This window comes from Schistocerca nitens, chromosome 11 (genome assembly GCF_023898315.1).
Source record: "Schistocerca nitens isolate TAMUIC-IGC-003100 chromosome 11, iqSchNite1.1, whole genome shotgun sequence".
NCBI classification, from domain to species: Eukaryota; Metazoa; Arthropoda; class Insecta; order Orthoptera; family Acrididae; genus Schistocerca; species Schistocerca nitens.
This window is the reverse complement of record NC_064624.1, coordinates 170,372,366-170,388,361: the sequence shown is the minus strand read 5'-3', so window position 1 is coordinate 170,388,361 and position 15,996 is coordinate 170,372,366. Positions and strand designations below refer to the sequence as shown.

At 41.4% G+C, this 15,996-nt stretch overlaps 1 protein-coding gene across 1 annotated transcript in view; it reads left to right on the top strand.

Moving 5' to 3' along the window:
* Positions 1-15,996, top strand: part of LOC126212967 (uncharacterized) — a 52,171-nt gene that overhangs the window by 20,178 nt on the left and 15,997 nt on the right. Inside the window, exon 2 of the mRNA XM_049940492.1 lies at positions 10,184-10,315. Within this exon, the coding sequence (XP_049796449.1) occupies positions 10,184-10,304 (121 nt within the window). The 3' untranslated portion in view covers positions 10,305-10,315. The remainder of the gene's footprint in view (positions 1-10,183; positions 10,316-15,996) is intronic.

Here is a 15,996-nt window from a genome sequence, read left to right as displayed (position 1 = left end):
TGTTAAATGCGTGATCCTCAAAGTTTTCCCAGTGCACTGAATTTTCGATGAGGTTTCAGGATTGCAGTTGGTTCGTGATGAGTTCTTGCCACGATATATGGAAATAGAGAAGGATGGTTACTTGCCGTTTCTGGACGTCTCGGTTAGTAGGAAAGTGGATTGTTCATTAGGGCATTATGTCTACCGTAATCCACACTGACGGACCTTTACCTGCAGGCGTCGAGTTGCCATCACCCTGCACAAACTACCAGCATCCTTAAAATGTCGGTGCACTGGGCTCGTGTCGTTTCGGATAAAGACAGCCGTACAAAGGAGCTAGAGCATCTACTGTCGGTGTTCAGAGGTAACGGTTACTCTCCACGTCAGATTAGTACAGCGCTAAGAATGAAGAAATGTGACCACCCACAACATCGAGAAGATAAGGAGCTGTTAAAGTCCAGGGTGTCCGTTCCATACGTCGGCAGTCTTTCATCTAAAGTAGGCGGGATTCTAAGGAAACATCAACTTAAAGTAATCTTCCAGCCGCCAACGAAGATTAGTGCCCTTCTCGGTTCTGTAATAGACAATCTGGGTCTGCGGAAGGCGGGGATCTACAAAATTCCTTGCCAGTGTGGCAAAGCTTACATCTATCAGACTACATGCACAGTACGTGAAAGGTGCGTTGAACGTGACTGCCACACTCGCCTTTTGCGGCCCAGTAAGTGGGCCGTAGCTGAGCATTGTATTACCGGACACTCTATGGATTTTTCTGCCACGAAAATCGTGGCCCCAGCAAGAACTTTTTGGGATTCAGTAATTAAAGAATCTGTGGAAATATGCCTAGCACAAAATCTTATAAATCGTGATGGCGGTTTTCAATTGGACAAGGCTCGGGACCCGGTGATCTCTCTAATTTCTTCTGAGAGAAGACAGTTTATTCATATTGGCACGTCTGGCGACATCTGACGTCCGGTTTTTAGCGATGCGAATGCGCGTTCCGACAGAGGACGGACGTGTAGTTTCCACCTTTACACGTGCGCCTGCGCGCCACAGATAGAACAGTATTTCCAGAAGGCACGGATTTTGACAGAGCACACTGCTGTGATGCCCACCAATGCGCACGCGTTTAATTTTTGCTATGAAGCTGATATCGAGAACTTGCAGTCTCCAGTGGCGGATACTCACCTGAAGATGGCCAGACGATTGCCAGCCGAAATATCGTGGCAAGAAGTCAATGTGATCCGGCTACAATCCAGAAACCTCATTGTCCGTGAAATGTATTTGCAAGTGCGAATATGGACAGCCGCCAGCTTTATAATTGAATGATGACAAAATTTGGGACTCGAACCCAAATTTCACGCTTATCGTGTACAATCACCTTACCGTTAGGCTATCGGAGCACTCTCCACGGCCAGACCCAAACTTCCATATCTCGTTAACCGTGTGTCTACAACGTGTACGGCAATATACATAATGAATGTACAAGTGCAGATTGTACACACATGGTTGACCACATGTGGAAGTTCAGGTCTGGCTGTGGAACATGTTCAGATAGCCTAATGGTAAGGTGACTGTTTGCGATAAGCGCGAAATTTGGATTTGAGTCCCAGTCTGTCACAAATTTTCATTGTCTTCATTCAGTTATACAGGTGATGGTAGTCCATATTCTCAACTGTGGATACACTGCATGTAAATCCAACAGTATCTTGATATGTTCTCCAGAGTTGGGCGGGCATTGGTTCAACGGTGTGTAGCATGTATTGAAGCACAGGGTGTGCTGTTGAACCATTCGTGTAATTACTGTCAGAATATACCTAATAATAGCAAATGATAATTTTTGTGCAGTTGTAGTTATTCATTATTATAACCTTAAGGACGTATTTAAGACTATCATCTATCACTTGTGCCTTTTCCCGCAGCTACGCAGGATCGGCACGGTTAATTGGATTTGGCGAGTTTAGTTTAAGGGGTGGCCGGATGTCCTTCCTGCCACCACCCTGTACCGCCTGGGACAGAATGAGTGTACCCCAACTCTCTGCGACTAGTGTAATCCACGGGAAAGAGTTTAGATGTCTGCATGCCATGTAACTGAGGCAGGATGTGGGGACCAGTCAGGTATTCAACTAGTGGGATGTGGGAAACCGCGTAAAACCCACATCCAGGCTGGTCGGCACACCAGCCATCGTGGTTAATCCACCAAGCGGATTCTATCCAGGGCCGGCGCGCCTACCCAAGTCCAGAAAGCAGGGCATTTAGTGCTCTCGGCTACCCTGACGGGTAGACGTATTTGTTCCTTAATAAAAAGTGATACTCCTCATGTGATCTGTTATTGTCAGTCGGTTATAGGCGCTCAGTCCGGAACCGCGCGACTGCTACGTCGCAGGTTCGCATCCTGCCTCGGGCATGGATGTGTGTGATGTCCTTAGGTTAGTTAGGTTTAAGTAGTTCTAAGTTCTAGGGGACTGATGACCACAGATGTTAAGTCCCATAGTGCTCAGAGCCATTTTTTGTTATTGTCAGTGAGATCCTGATACACCGTGTACCTGCACTACTGCTTCTGATGTCACCAGTGTTCAGTCCTAGGTCATATTTTCCTTGTAAGAGTGTCACACACGCTACACCCTTCCAGTATCCATCTCCCGAGCTGCGCTTAGCTGCAGACCACCATCGTTATTGCGGCTGTTTTCAGGAATTATATTGAACTGCTTCATTTCTAATGCTATCACGGAAACAATTCGTCCATTTAGTAATAGCTGTCTCCTTGAATGCTGTGCGGTGTCCGTTTTCCAGAGCAAGTTCTGCTTCTGCTGATTTCTCAGGATGCTGTTGCATACTAAAGCTACTGCTTACACAACACTCGCCCACCCACATCTTGGGTATTGATGAGTGGTATGGGATCCTTGGCAGACAGGTTTGCTTTTTTATTTAATCATATGGCTAGGGCCCCCCATCGGGCAGTCGTTTGCCGGTTGTGGTCTTTCAATTTGATGCCACTTTGGTGACCTGCAGTCGATGAGGATGATAGGATGATGATGATGATGATGATGATGATGATGATGATGATGATGACAGCACAACACCCAGTCCCTGGGCGGAGAAAATTCCCTGACCCAGCTGGGAATCGAACCCGGGCCCAGAGGATTGACAATCCGTCACGCTGACCATTCAGCTACCGGGGGTGGACATAGGTTTGCTGGAAGACATCAACATTTTAAAGGAAGGGTGCCTTCTTTTGTGCTGTCATGAAAGGTGGAGAGTGTATCACAGATATGATGACCTGTTGTCGTTGTCATTGTCGTTGTTTTCATTCTGAAGGCTGGTTCCACGCAGCTCTCCATGCTACTGTATCCTGTGCAAGACTCTTTATCTCTGCAAAACTACTGCAATTTCCCTCCACTTCAGCTTGCTTACTGTAGTGAAGCCTTGGTCCCTGTTTACTATTTTTACGCTCCACATTTTCCTCCGTTTCCAAAATGACAATTCTTTGACACCTCAAGACATATCCTATCAACTGATCACTTCTTATAGGGAAGTTGCATCATAAATTTATTCACCCCCCCCCCCCCCCCCCCTGCCCCGGTTGGATTCAGTACGTGCTCATTACTTACCCAGTCTAACTATCTATCCTTCAACATTTTTCTATAATTGAACATGTCAAGCAAAACTTTTGACAAATCTCTTTCCCAGTTCTACTGGAATTATTTTTGCCATCAACAAACTTCAGGTTGTCTGTTTTGAAGCTGTCGTACAACTATTTCATGAATCGGTACTGAGAATGTTACACCACCAGCTGTCAGATGTATATTTTTAGTACAACATCAAGTGCTATAAAACAATGAATCGAATCAAAAAATCTCAACACTGCACTTACTGGTAGCCATATAAAAAATACGATATTTCATCACCTGTGTTGTTAAGAATGATGCAATGTTAGTTCAGATATGCACGCACGTCCAAAGGAACAGATACTGCACCCGTTATGAAATACGTGAAATGTATTCTCAGTTGCAAATAAGGACAACTGTCAGTTGTGTTATGGAATTATCATGATAAGTGGGAAATCGAGTTTTGGGTCCCGGTCGATCACAAATTTTCATTGTTGTCATTCTGCTGTACAACTGACATTAGTTCACATTCGCAACTGCGAATACATTTCATTTTGGGCACATAAAAAATATTTATATTATCCTGTAGTAAAATGTACCCTAAAGCTCCTGTGACATTAGGCACCATCAAAAGTAATAACCCAGCAGCAAACCTGCGTTGTTAAACATTCAACTCTTCTTAGAAAAACTCGTGTCAGTGTATTACATTCTCAAGGCATAGCTGTAAACTAAAGGCAGTTGCTTTCACCTACCAAAGATAGTACATTTCTGCAACATATACGTCACAGCCTCCAACGGTGCTAATGTCTCTTATAAAATCTATGAACATTAAATGTCGAGTCACACAAACCAGTACTACAGCTACGTTACAACATATGCATTTCTATAGAATAGCCAACAGAAAACATAAAACCAAAGACCGAAAATTCAGATAAGTCGGTGGCTGCTTGCCGAGGTGGACGTTCCTAAAGTAGGCCCAGAAATGTCTTCCCACTAAACACGCTGATGCTTTCCTTTCATAAAGTGCAAAAAAACTCTTGCTTCTTCTAAATTTGACAGCTGCCACCTTCTATCTTCAAAGTGCTGTTACTGTTATGCAGTCCATGACATTACCCCGCAAATGATACTCACTCTTAAGGTGCACAGTTCCCGATGAGCCATTCTCTTTATTCTTATGCTCTTTAAATCTTACTTTAAAGTTTTTTTTGTGTTTCCTCTGTGTACTTCATTTCACAATCTTGACACTTAATTTCACAAACTCTCCTTTGCCAGTCATGCTTTAACCTCTGCTGCAGTTTGCTGTCAACCCTAAATCGAATTTGCACCCCTTTATTGTTAAATAACCTCACAAATTTATACGGGGCTAGCACAGTCTTTGCACTGCACTGCCAAATGTACTTCTTACCAAAAAGCGATTCTGGTAGCTGGAGTCAAGTTTTGTTTATCGTGCCTTTTGCATTCTTGTGGTGGAGATATTTCCATAGCAACTTTCATTCTGTAACAAATATTTCCCTATATCTGATTGAGAAGTGAAATGCCAATTTTCATATTTTGTCTTTAAAATTTGTTTAATGTAATGAAATATTTCATTAAAAATTTTCATCGCCTATTGCACTCTCTTAAGGGCAGAATTTCGATAAACACATACTTTTTTTTATTTGTAACCGAGACGTCTAGTACCAGTTGTCATAGATGTAGCCTTAAAAATCCTTTAGTAGATCTTTAGTAATTATTTATTTTCAAAAAAACTTTCACCTACTATTTTACCCTGTTAGTGGATACAACCCCCCCATGAAACATGGACCTTGCCGTTGGTGGGGAGGCTTGCGTGCCTCAGCGATACAGATGGCCGTACCATAGGTGCAACCACAACGGAGGGGTATCTGTTGAGAGGCCAGACAAACATGTGGTTCCTGAAGAGGGGCAGCAGCCTTTTCAGTAGTTGCAGGGGCAAAAGTCTGGATGATTGACTGATCTGGCCTTGTAACATTAACCAAAACGGCCTTCCTGTGCTGGTACTGCGAACGGCTGAAAGCAAGGGGAAACTACAGCCGTAATTTTTCCCGAGGACATGCAGCTTTACTGTATGATTAAATGATGATGGCGTCCTCTTGGGTAAAATATTCCGGAGTTAAAATAATCCCCCATTCGGATCTCCGGGCGGGGACTACTCAAGAGGACCTCGTTATCAGGAGAAAGAAAACTGGCATTCTACGGATCGGAGCGTGGAATGTCAGATCCCTTAATCGGGCAGGTAGGTTAGAAAATTTAAAAAGGGAAATGGATAGGTTAAAGTTAGATATAGTGGGAATTAGTGAAGTTTGGTGGCAGGGGGAACAAGACTTTTGGTCAGGTGATTACAGGGTTATAAATACAAAATCAAATAGGGGTAATGCAGGAGTAGGTTTAATAATGAATAAAAAAATAGGAGTGCGGGTTAGCTACTACAAACAGCATAGTGAACGCATTATTGTGGCCAAGATAGACACAAAGCCCATGCCTACTACAGTAGTACAAGTTTATATGCCAACTAGCTCTGCAGATGATGAAGAAATTGATTAAATGTATGACGAGATAAAAGAAATTATTCAGGTAGTGAAGGGAGACGAAAATTTAATAGTCATGGGTGACTGGAATTTGTCAGTAGGGAAAGGGAGAGAAGGAAACATAGTAGGTGAATATGGATTGGGGGGAAGAAATGAAAGAGGAAGCCGCCTTGTAGAATTTTGCACAGAGCATAACTTAATCTTAGCTAACACTTGGTTCAAGAATCATGAAAGAAGGTTGTATACCTGGAAGAATCCTGGAGATACTAAAAGGTATCAGATAGATTACATAATGGTAAGACAGAGATTTAGGAACCAGGTTTTAAATTGTAAGACATTTCCAGGGGCAGATGTGGATTCTGACCACAATCTATTGGTTATGAACTGCAGATTGAAAGTGAAGAAACTGCAAAAAGGCGGGAATTTAAGGAGATGGGACCTGGATAAACTGAAAGAGCCAGAGGTTGTACAGAGTTTCAGGGAGAGCATAAGGGAACAATTGACAGGAATGGGGGAAAGAAATACAGTAGAAGAAGAATGGGTAGCTCTGAGGGATGAAGTAGTGAAGGCAGCAGAGGATCAAGTAGGTAAAAAGACGAGGGCTAATAGAAATATTGAATTTAATTGATGAAAGGAGAAAATATAAAAATGCAGTAAATGAAGCAGGCAAAAAGGAATACAAACGTCTCAAAAACGAGATTAACAGGAAGTCCAAAATGGCTAAGCAGGTATGGCTAGAGGACAAATGTAAGGATGTAGAGGCTTGTCTCACTAGGGGTAAGATAGATACTGCCTACAGGAAAATTAAAGAGACCTTTGGAGAGAAGAGAACCACTTGTATGAATATCAAGAGCTCAGATGGCAATCCAGTTCTAAGCAAAGAAGGGAAGGCAGAAAGGTGGAAGGAGTATATAGAGGGTTTATACAAGGGCGATGTACTTGAGGACAATATTATGGAAATGGAAGAGGATGTAGATGAAGATGAAATGGGAGATAAGATACTGCGTGAAGAGTTTGACAGAGCACTGAAAGACCTGAGTCGAAACAAGGCCCCGGGAGTAGACAACATTCCATTAGAACTACTGACGGCCTTGGGAGAGCCAGTTATGACAAAACTCTACCATCTGGTGAGCAAGATGTATGAGACAGGCGAAATACCACAGACTTCAAGAAGAATATAATAATTCCAATCCCAAAGATAGCAGGTGTTGACAGATGTGAAAATTACCGAACTATCAGTTTAATAAGTCACAGCTGCAAAATACTAACGCGAATTCTTCACAGACGAATGGAAAAACTGGTAGAAGATCAGTTTGGATTCCTTACAAATGTTGGAACACGTGAGGCAATACTAACCTTACAACTTATCTTAGAAGAAAGATTAAGAAAAGGCAAACCTACGTTTCTAGCATTTGTAGACTTAGAGAAAGCTTTTGACAACGTTAACTGGAATACTCTCTTTCAAATTCTGAAGGTGGCAGGGGTAAAATACAGGGAGCGAAAGGCTATTTACAATTTGTACAGAAACCAGATGGCAGTTATAAGAGTCGAGGGGCATGAAAGGGAAGCAGTGGTTGGGAAAGGAGTGAGACAGGGTTGTAGCCTCTCCCCGATGTCATTCAATCTGTATATTGAGCAAGCAGTAAAGGAAATAAAAGAAAAATTCGGTGTAGGTATTAAAATCCATGGAGAAGAAATAAAAACTTTGAGGTTCGCCGATGACATTGTAATTCTGTCAGAGACAGCAAAGGACTTGGAAGAGCAGTTGAACGGAATGGACAGTGTCTTGAAAGGAGGATATAAGATGAACATCAACAAAAGCAAAACGAGGATAATGGAATGTAGTCAAATTAAATCGGGTGATGCTGAGGGGATTAGATTAGGAAATGAGACACTTAAAGTAGTAAAGGAGTTTTGCTATTTAGGGAGTAAAATAACTGATGATGGTCCAAGTAGAGAGGATATAAAATGTAGACTGGCAATGGCAAGGAAAGCGTTTCTCAAGAAGAGAAATTTGTTAACATCGAGTATAGATTTAAGTGTCAGGAAGTCGTTTCTGAAAGTATTTGTATGGAGTGTAGCCATGTATGGAAGTGAGACGTGGACGATAACCAGTTTGGACAAGAAGATAATAGAAGCTTTCGAAATGTGGTGCTACAGAAGAATGCTGAAGATAAGGTGGGTAGATCACGTAACTAATGAGGAGGTATTGAATAGGATTGGGGAGAAGAGAAGTTTGTGGCACAACTTGACTAGAAGAAGGGATCGGTTGGTAGGATATGTTTTGAGGCATCAAGGGATCACAAATTTAGCATTGGAGGGCAGCGTGGAGGGTAAAAATTGTAGAGGAAGACCAAGAGATGAATACACTAAGCAGATTCAGAAGGATGTAGGTTGCAGTAGGTACTGGGAGATGAAGAAGCTTGCACAGGATAGAGTAGCATGGAGAGCTGCATCAAACCAGTCTCAGGACTGAAGACCACAACAACAGTGGATACAAAATTCAGAAATGTGTGTTTTATATTTTTCTGACAGAGAAACCAAATACCAGTTTTCATAGATCTAACATCAAAATTCCCTTAATAGTGACATGCTTTCAAAAAGCTTTCCATCCCCTATTTCGCCCCCTTAGGGTTGGAATTTCGGGCTGTCCATCCTTAAATGATGCCTACAGTATGAGATCCACTCCCTCTCAAAACTTCAAATCTCTATCCTTTAGTGGTTTGGGCTGGCCGACGACGAGTCAGTCGGTTGGGACATTGCCTTTTATACACAGAGATAATTCCCCAGTATTGCATTACTTTACACTTCTGGGGATTTATCTAATTTTGTTGGTTTTTGTGCACTACTGCTGCATCCAACCTATCTATTAAACCTGCACAAAAAACACTTTCTACTGCTATTTACCTAAGCATTCTCATTCCTACAATCTCATTGTGAGGACTTAGAGACACGGTGACGCACATCGAGAGTGAGCAGCATTCGTCAGTAACATCGTGGACAGCACGAGTGAGGGTAATTGCGCTTTGAGGATAAATGGTGGTGGTTGTCAAATTTAGAGGAAGCAATGTTTTTTGCATTTTAAGAAAGGAAGGCATCAGCATGGTAAATGAGAAGACATTTCTGGGTACACTTTAGCTGTGTCCTCCTTGAAAAGCAGGTACCAACTTATGAATTAATCAGTGTTAGGTTTTATGTTTCCTGTTGGCCATTCTGTATGAATGCAAATGTTGCAACATAGGTGTATTATTGGTTTGTAGAATTTTCTAGGACTCAGCATATTAATGTTCACAGATTTTATCGAAGACAGTAGCACCGTCGGGGGCGTAAGCATTGTAGGAATGGACTATCTTTGGTAGGTAGAAGCAGCTGCTTTTAGTTCACAACTATGCTTGAGAGAGTAACATGTCAACATGAGTTGTTCTAAGAAAAGTTTTATGTTTGAGAATACAGATTTTCTGCTGGATTTTTACTTCTGACGTTGCCTAACGGCATATAGGAGCTTTAAGGTATGTTTTACTGGGGGACTATATAACTATTTTATATATATGGTAAAAAATCCAACAATGGGAAATCCAGGATGGAATGTAACAATACCAGAGAAGGAAAGTTGCTACTCACCATATAGCAGAGATGCTGAGTCGCGATAGGCACAACAAAAAGATTCACACAATTACAGCTTTCAGTGATTAAGGCCTGTGTCAGCAGTAGACACACACACACACACACACACACACACACACACACACAGAGAGAGAGAGGGAGAGAGAGAGAGAGAGAGAGAGAGAGAGAGAGAGAGAGAGAGACTGGGATTGGGACTGGGACTGACGGACGGACTGGTGTGGGATGCAAATATTTGAGCAATACTCAAGAATGAGTCTCATGTGCAATATGTGTATATCATGCTTTACAGGCATCATGCAGTCTCCTGAACTCTCACATAGGGCTATAGTCTGCCATTTGCCTTCCTTACAACCAGTCTTACGTGAACGTCCTATTCTGTGTTGTTTTTATTTGTGCTCTGCTCTGACTTTAGTGGCCTGTCTTTTACAGCAGCAGCAAGGATGGCCCTGCCACTGCAGTGGGTCCGAAACCTGGGGCAGGCAGTAAACCGACGCCTCGGTCACCGGCCACCCGGCGAGGCAGGCGATTCGGCCGTCGCTCTGCACGGTAGCCGCCCACGGGGTAAGAGCAATGGATCTGCTCTACTGATGGACATAGCCAGTTGATGTCAAGTCATAGTATCTATCTGATACTTATCGGTATGACCCCCCTGCCTCTATATTTTAGTTCTGCAGCTATCAGAAATGGCGATGATACGCGTACTGTAGTAGGGAGCGTGGCTTTATGGAGTGGAGCATGCTTGTGGTTTCAGTGAACATAATTAGAGACGTTATTTACCAATAAATACACAATCACCATACTACGCTGCATGGTAAGAGCAATTTCACAATTGTCAATCGTAGCACAGTTTAATCCTTTTGCAGTCAGCCATTTTGAACGGCAAATGCTAAAAATGTCATACAGTTTTTACACTGTCATGCAGTGTTCTATTTAAATTGCGATATATCGTGCTGCATTCGATGTGAAAATATAAAAAAATACCACTTACCTCCAAAAGTATGTAGTTTGTTATAGTACACACAGATTACCATACTATTTCACTTTAAATTTTTTATTATAATATTTTCACCATGATGGACACAAGTCGCCAAAGTGGCGTCAAGTAAAAAGACTTGCAATATGGCAGCCGAACCCCGAAGGGGATATCCCGGCCAATAAATGCCGTACGAACATTTCATTTTTCAGTGACAAAATAAAAAGTTAATATGAATTCGATTTTGTTTCCATATAATTAACACTACCCTTGATTTAAAGAAAGCACACAAATGTCCATAAAATCCAAGCAAAATTTCTAAGTAAACTTGCATAAGAAAAATGAAATTTTTAACATTATTTACAGATTTATCATACAATGGGGTGAATAGAAAAAGTTTTCGACTTTAAAAGAAAAAAACAACTGATGATATTAACAAGAAATATGAAAATTTAAATTACATGGACTCACATGTCTGGGCTTAACTTTGAACATGTAATTAAAATTGGGACCGAGATCATGCATAATATAAACAGTTAAAAACTTTGTATTTCCATTCACTCCACAGACAGGGATGAATAGAAATAGCAGTGGTAATCTTATTATTTTTTCTATTTATTAGTCCTTGGGGTGAAGAGGGACATGTCAAAATCTATTTTGGATTAAAATATGTTTTGGATGTAGAAGAACAAGAAACAAAATTTATCTCATTCAAAATAGTTCCATTCCTTAACAAAAACTAAAAATGTTGCATACATTTTGTTTTTTGTACTGTTTCCCAAATAAAGATTGTTATTTTCTAACATTGTTTTGGACATTAAGTAACTGACACAAAGTTTAAAAATGATGTGTTTGAAATTACAAAGAGATTTCAAACATCATCTCCTTCACTCTAAAGTGACTCCTCATTTCCAAAAATAAATGTGTGTTATTTGCGTTGTCTTTTCAAAATTAATCACAGGGTGATCTCTTGGATTGAGAACAGTGCCAGGTGTATTCTCATTTCCATCAAATTATACGTCCTCTTCGGAAGAAACACTTCCAATTGCCATTTCTGTTCACCCCACAACGTTCAAAAACACAGCCCCCACATTTTCAGTTAGCTTAAACACAAGTCAGATCAAAGTATACTTTAAAACTGAACTTTTGGTTAATGAAAGAGGACTGCAAATTAGCTTACCGTGCACCTAAATTCAAACAACACAATTTAGACTGTTGCTTTCAAATAAAGTTCAAAGTAAGCAAATTCAGCACCACATCCGGTGATCATCATAGAGTGATCAAGACATTGACTGACAGTGTTGTCAACTTTGAAATTCATAACTTCCCTGTTAGATTGGTTCACTACCAGCCTAGACAAATAGATCTTTTGATGATATTGCCATTTGTCTTCCAACACAGTAGCATAGAACTTTTCGGGAAGTTTTGCTGCTGTTCACCTCATTGTTTCTACTCACCCTATTTTATGGTAAAAATTATAATAATTGTACAGCACATTACAGTCTGACCGATCTATGCAGTTCTGTATCACCTAACTCTCATGTTTTCTAGCAGAATACATTTTGCCAAACCATAGAAGTACCTTAGATAGTTTTGTGCTCCTCTATGTAAAGAATATGGGCCTTTTGTCAAGTCCCATATTCAGTAAGTATGCAATAAAACCTCTTACGTCACCTATTGTGACATTCTTCCGTTTTTTTATGTGAGCAGGATAAAATAACAGTGTGTTTGGATGCAAATTGCATAGCCGAGTGATTTCTTTCAGTGACAATTACTTGAAGTAATGCTGTAGTGAAAAATAAATTGAAATATCCAGTTGTGGAAGATCCCACTGGTGTCATATGCTGTGGTCCAGGCGCCTCCTGTAATGGATGTGGCAGCGGCTGTAGTGTTCCAGGTGCAGTAATTTCAGTGTACTGTGTATTTTCCATCCTGTCCACTTTCCATCAATATACCAGCATGAAAATCACTGTCACTTTCTGGGCCACTGCTGCTTTCTCTAAAATACTCCGTATCACAAGTATTTTTCAATAACTCCCAAATTTTATTATTGGACACATTTTTATAAAAAAATTGCAAAAATGAATGAAATAAACAAACAGCAAACATCAGCAGAAACAAAAATAGCACAGAAACAACATGAAATAACAATACTGCACAAAAATGTCAGATGATATAACAGAATGTAAACAAGTATTTTTAAGCATGATGTCAACAAAGGAACAATGCAGTAGCTGAGCAACAATGCTTGAAAGTTGATAACTGCCAATGTACACACAAATCGAAATGTTGAGCCCCAATACTGCACTTGCTAGCTACATCTGGCATTGCATTTTGTAAGCCAAGTGAAAGAAAACAGCATACTGACAAAATGGCACTTGACAGTACTGGCATCAGTAGGGCATAATGATAGGTCATTACCTTGATGTTAAAAGGATTAATAGCCATCTTCATTTCACCATATTTGCCACAGGGAAAACAAATTTTTCTCCTTGTAGACCTCTAAAGACTTTTACAAGTTAACTCTCGGTTTCTTTTAAAACCACTGTTTGATGTGCAGCTCTAAAAATGCACATAATAAACATATATCAATTGGATTCACATACAAGATGATTCTGAGATGATGCTACAAACTTTCAGGGATGATAGATAAGGGTAAATGTATCAGTTTGAAGTGAGGGGGGGAGGGGGGGGCATGGTCCACAAATAACGGAGCAAAGGTTATGAACTGAAATCATTCTGGTACTCTGATAGTGGACCTCTTCTATTACGAGCTCTTCACTTTCCATATTTTAGGAGGAGGTAGTGTGAACCAAAACAAGAAAGAAAATGTGTAGCAAACACGGGTTCCAAAATGTGTGCCTTAAAAGCTATGAACACTTGATTAGTAGAAGAGATGTGTTTTCACAGTAGCAAAACTGAACAAGTGCTTGTAGACACAGTAGAGCCCATGCTTACCGGAATTTTTTCTTGTTTTGGTCCATACTACCTACTCCCAATCTATGGTTTGGGAGTAGGGAGAGCTTGCAGTGAAAGAGCTCCACCGTCAGAGGTATCAGAACAATTTTCACTTTTAACTTTCGACTCGGTCATTTCTGGACCAGGGTTCCTTACCTCATCATCTCTGAAAGTTTGTAAGATCGTCACAGAATCACCCTGTGTACTGAACCCTTAACATAGCCATAACAGAACTAACACACTAAACTTTAACAAAGTTAAATGTTGGCAACCTTACATCAATAGCTCTCACTTATATTCCACCATCTGTTATAGAACCTCAATTCCAGTGCAGTAAACATTTAATAGCAATCGAATGCTGCCAACCTTCACAGATTAAACTTTCAGTCAGACATTCCATTCTTTTACACCACTTAAAAGCAACACAGCTACAACATATTTAATAAATAATAAAAGCAAAGCTTAATATTAATTTTAAATAGAATACGAATGAGGAGCAGTCTTGGCATCAATAACGAGCCCTTCACATATACTAGAGACAATTAGACCAACAGATACACTTTACCTAAGTGCAAGCTCATGCTTGCTAGGAGGCAACGTTAAACCAGCCCAACCCATGACACAAACATAGCAGAAGAGGCAACTACGAAGGTAATTCCAAAACTAAGGTCTCCTTTTTTTTTTTATAAGTACAGAACTCTGTGTGGCAGTTGGTCACACTGTTATGAAGAGTGCTTCACGCACTGTGTGTAAACAGCACACACCGCACTGAGGCGCTGTCTTGGCTTGGCAGCCGTTAAGAATGGAGCTCCCTTTGGATGTTACCGCCAAGTGCGAATTGCGCGCATTTATTCTGTTTTTGAACGCCGAGGGCTCTGCACCGATTGAAATCCATCGGCGATAGACGGAAGTGTATGGTGAGTCGTGCAGGGATGTCAAAAATTTTTGTAGGTGGCGTAGAGAGTTTGCAGCTGGTCGGACCGAAATTCACGACGAACAAAGGAGTGGGAGACCATAAAATTCTGAGGAGAAAGTATTGAAGGTTGAGCAAAGCAAATGTGAAGATCAGCAGATAACCCTGGATGATCTCTGCACATTGGTTCCTGAGGTTTCCTGAAGCACCACTCACAGAATTTTAACTGAAACATTGAACTACTGGAAGGTGTGCACAAGATGGGTGCCACGCATGCTGACTGAGGACCACTTGTGGCAACGAGTTGATGCTTCCCGCGCGTTTCTTCACTGCCTTGAAGCCAAACAGGACAACTTTCTGGACTCAGTTGTCACGGGTGACGAAACCTGGGCATACCACTTTACACCTGAGACCAAGCAACAATCGCACCAGTTCATAACTTTCTGAACAGCATGACGGCAAGCTGGTATGACGTGGGCATACAAAAACTGCCACAGCGTCTACAAAAATGCATCGACAGAAATGGTGATTATGTCAAAAAAATAGCTAAATGTTCAAGCTGTAAACTGATGTAAACCATTGTAGAAATAAACAAGTCTGTGTACATATAAAAAAATAGGAGTCCTTACTTTTGGGATTCCCCAGGTAAAAAGGACAGTGCCACCAAAAAGTGCAATGACAGTTAAAAACAGCATTTCTCGTACTTTGACCAACCACAATTTCTGGCAGACAATGTCACTCATATACTGACTGATGAAGTGTCTGCCAAACAATGACACTCAAACACTGGTGAACCCTAGTTTACGTACCCATCACACTGCTGTACTGTCCTACAGCAGTAAAGAGGAAAACAGACTAAATCGACTCTACCAGAACAGAAGGCGCGGTAAGCATGGCAGGCTGATGACAACTTCAGCTCCGAAACTTCCTGGCAGATTAAAACTGTGTGCCTGACCGAGACTCAAACTCGGGACCTTTGCCTTTCGCGGGCAAGTGCTCTACCAACTGAGCTACCGAAGCACGACTCACGCCCGGTACTCACAGCTTTACTTCTGCCAGTACCTCGTCTCCTATCTTCCAAACTTTACAGAAGCTCTCCTGTGAACCTCGCAGAACTAGCACTCCTGAAAGAAAGGTTATTGCAGAGACATGGCTTAGCCACAGCCTGGGGGATGTTTCCAGAGTGAGATTTTCACTCTGCAGCGGAGTGTGCGCTGATATGAAACTTCCTGGCAGATTAAAACTGTAAAACGGTCGCTCAGTTGGTAGAGCACTTGCCCGCAAAAGGCAAAGGTCCCGAGTTTGAGTCTCGGTCGGGCACACAGTTTTAATCTGCCAAGAAGTTTCGTACCAGCGCACACTCCGCTACAGAGTGAAAATCTCATTCTGGAACTTCAG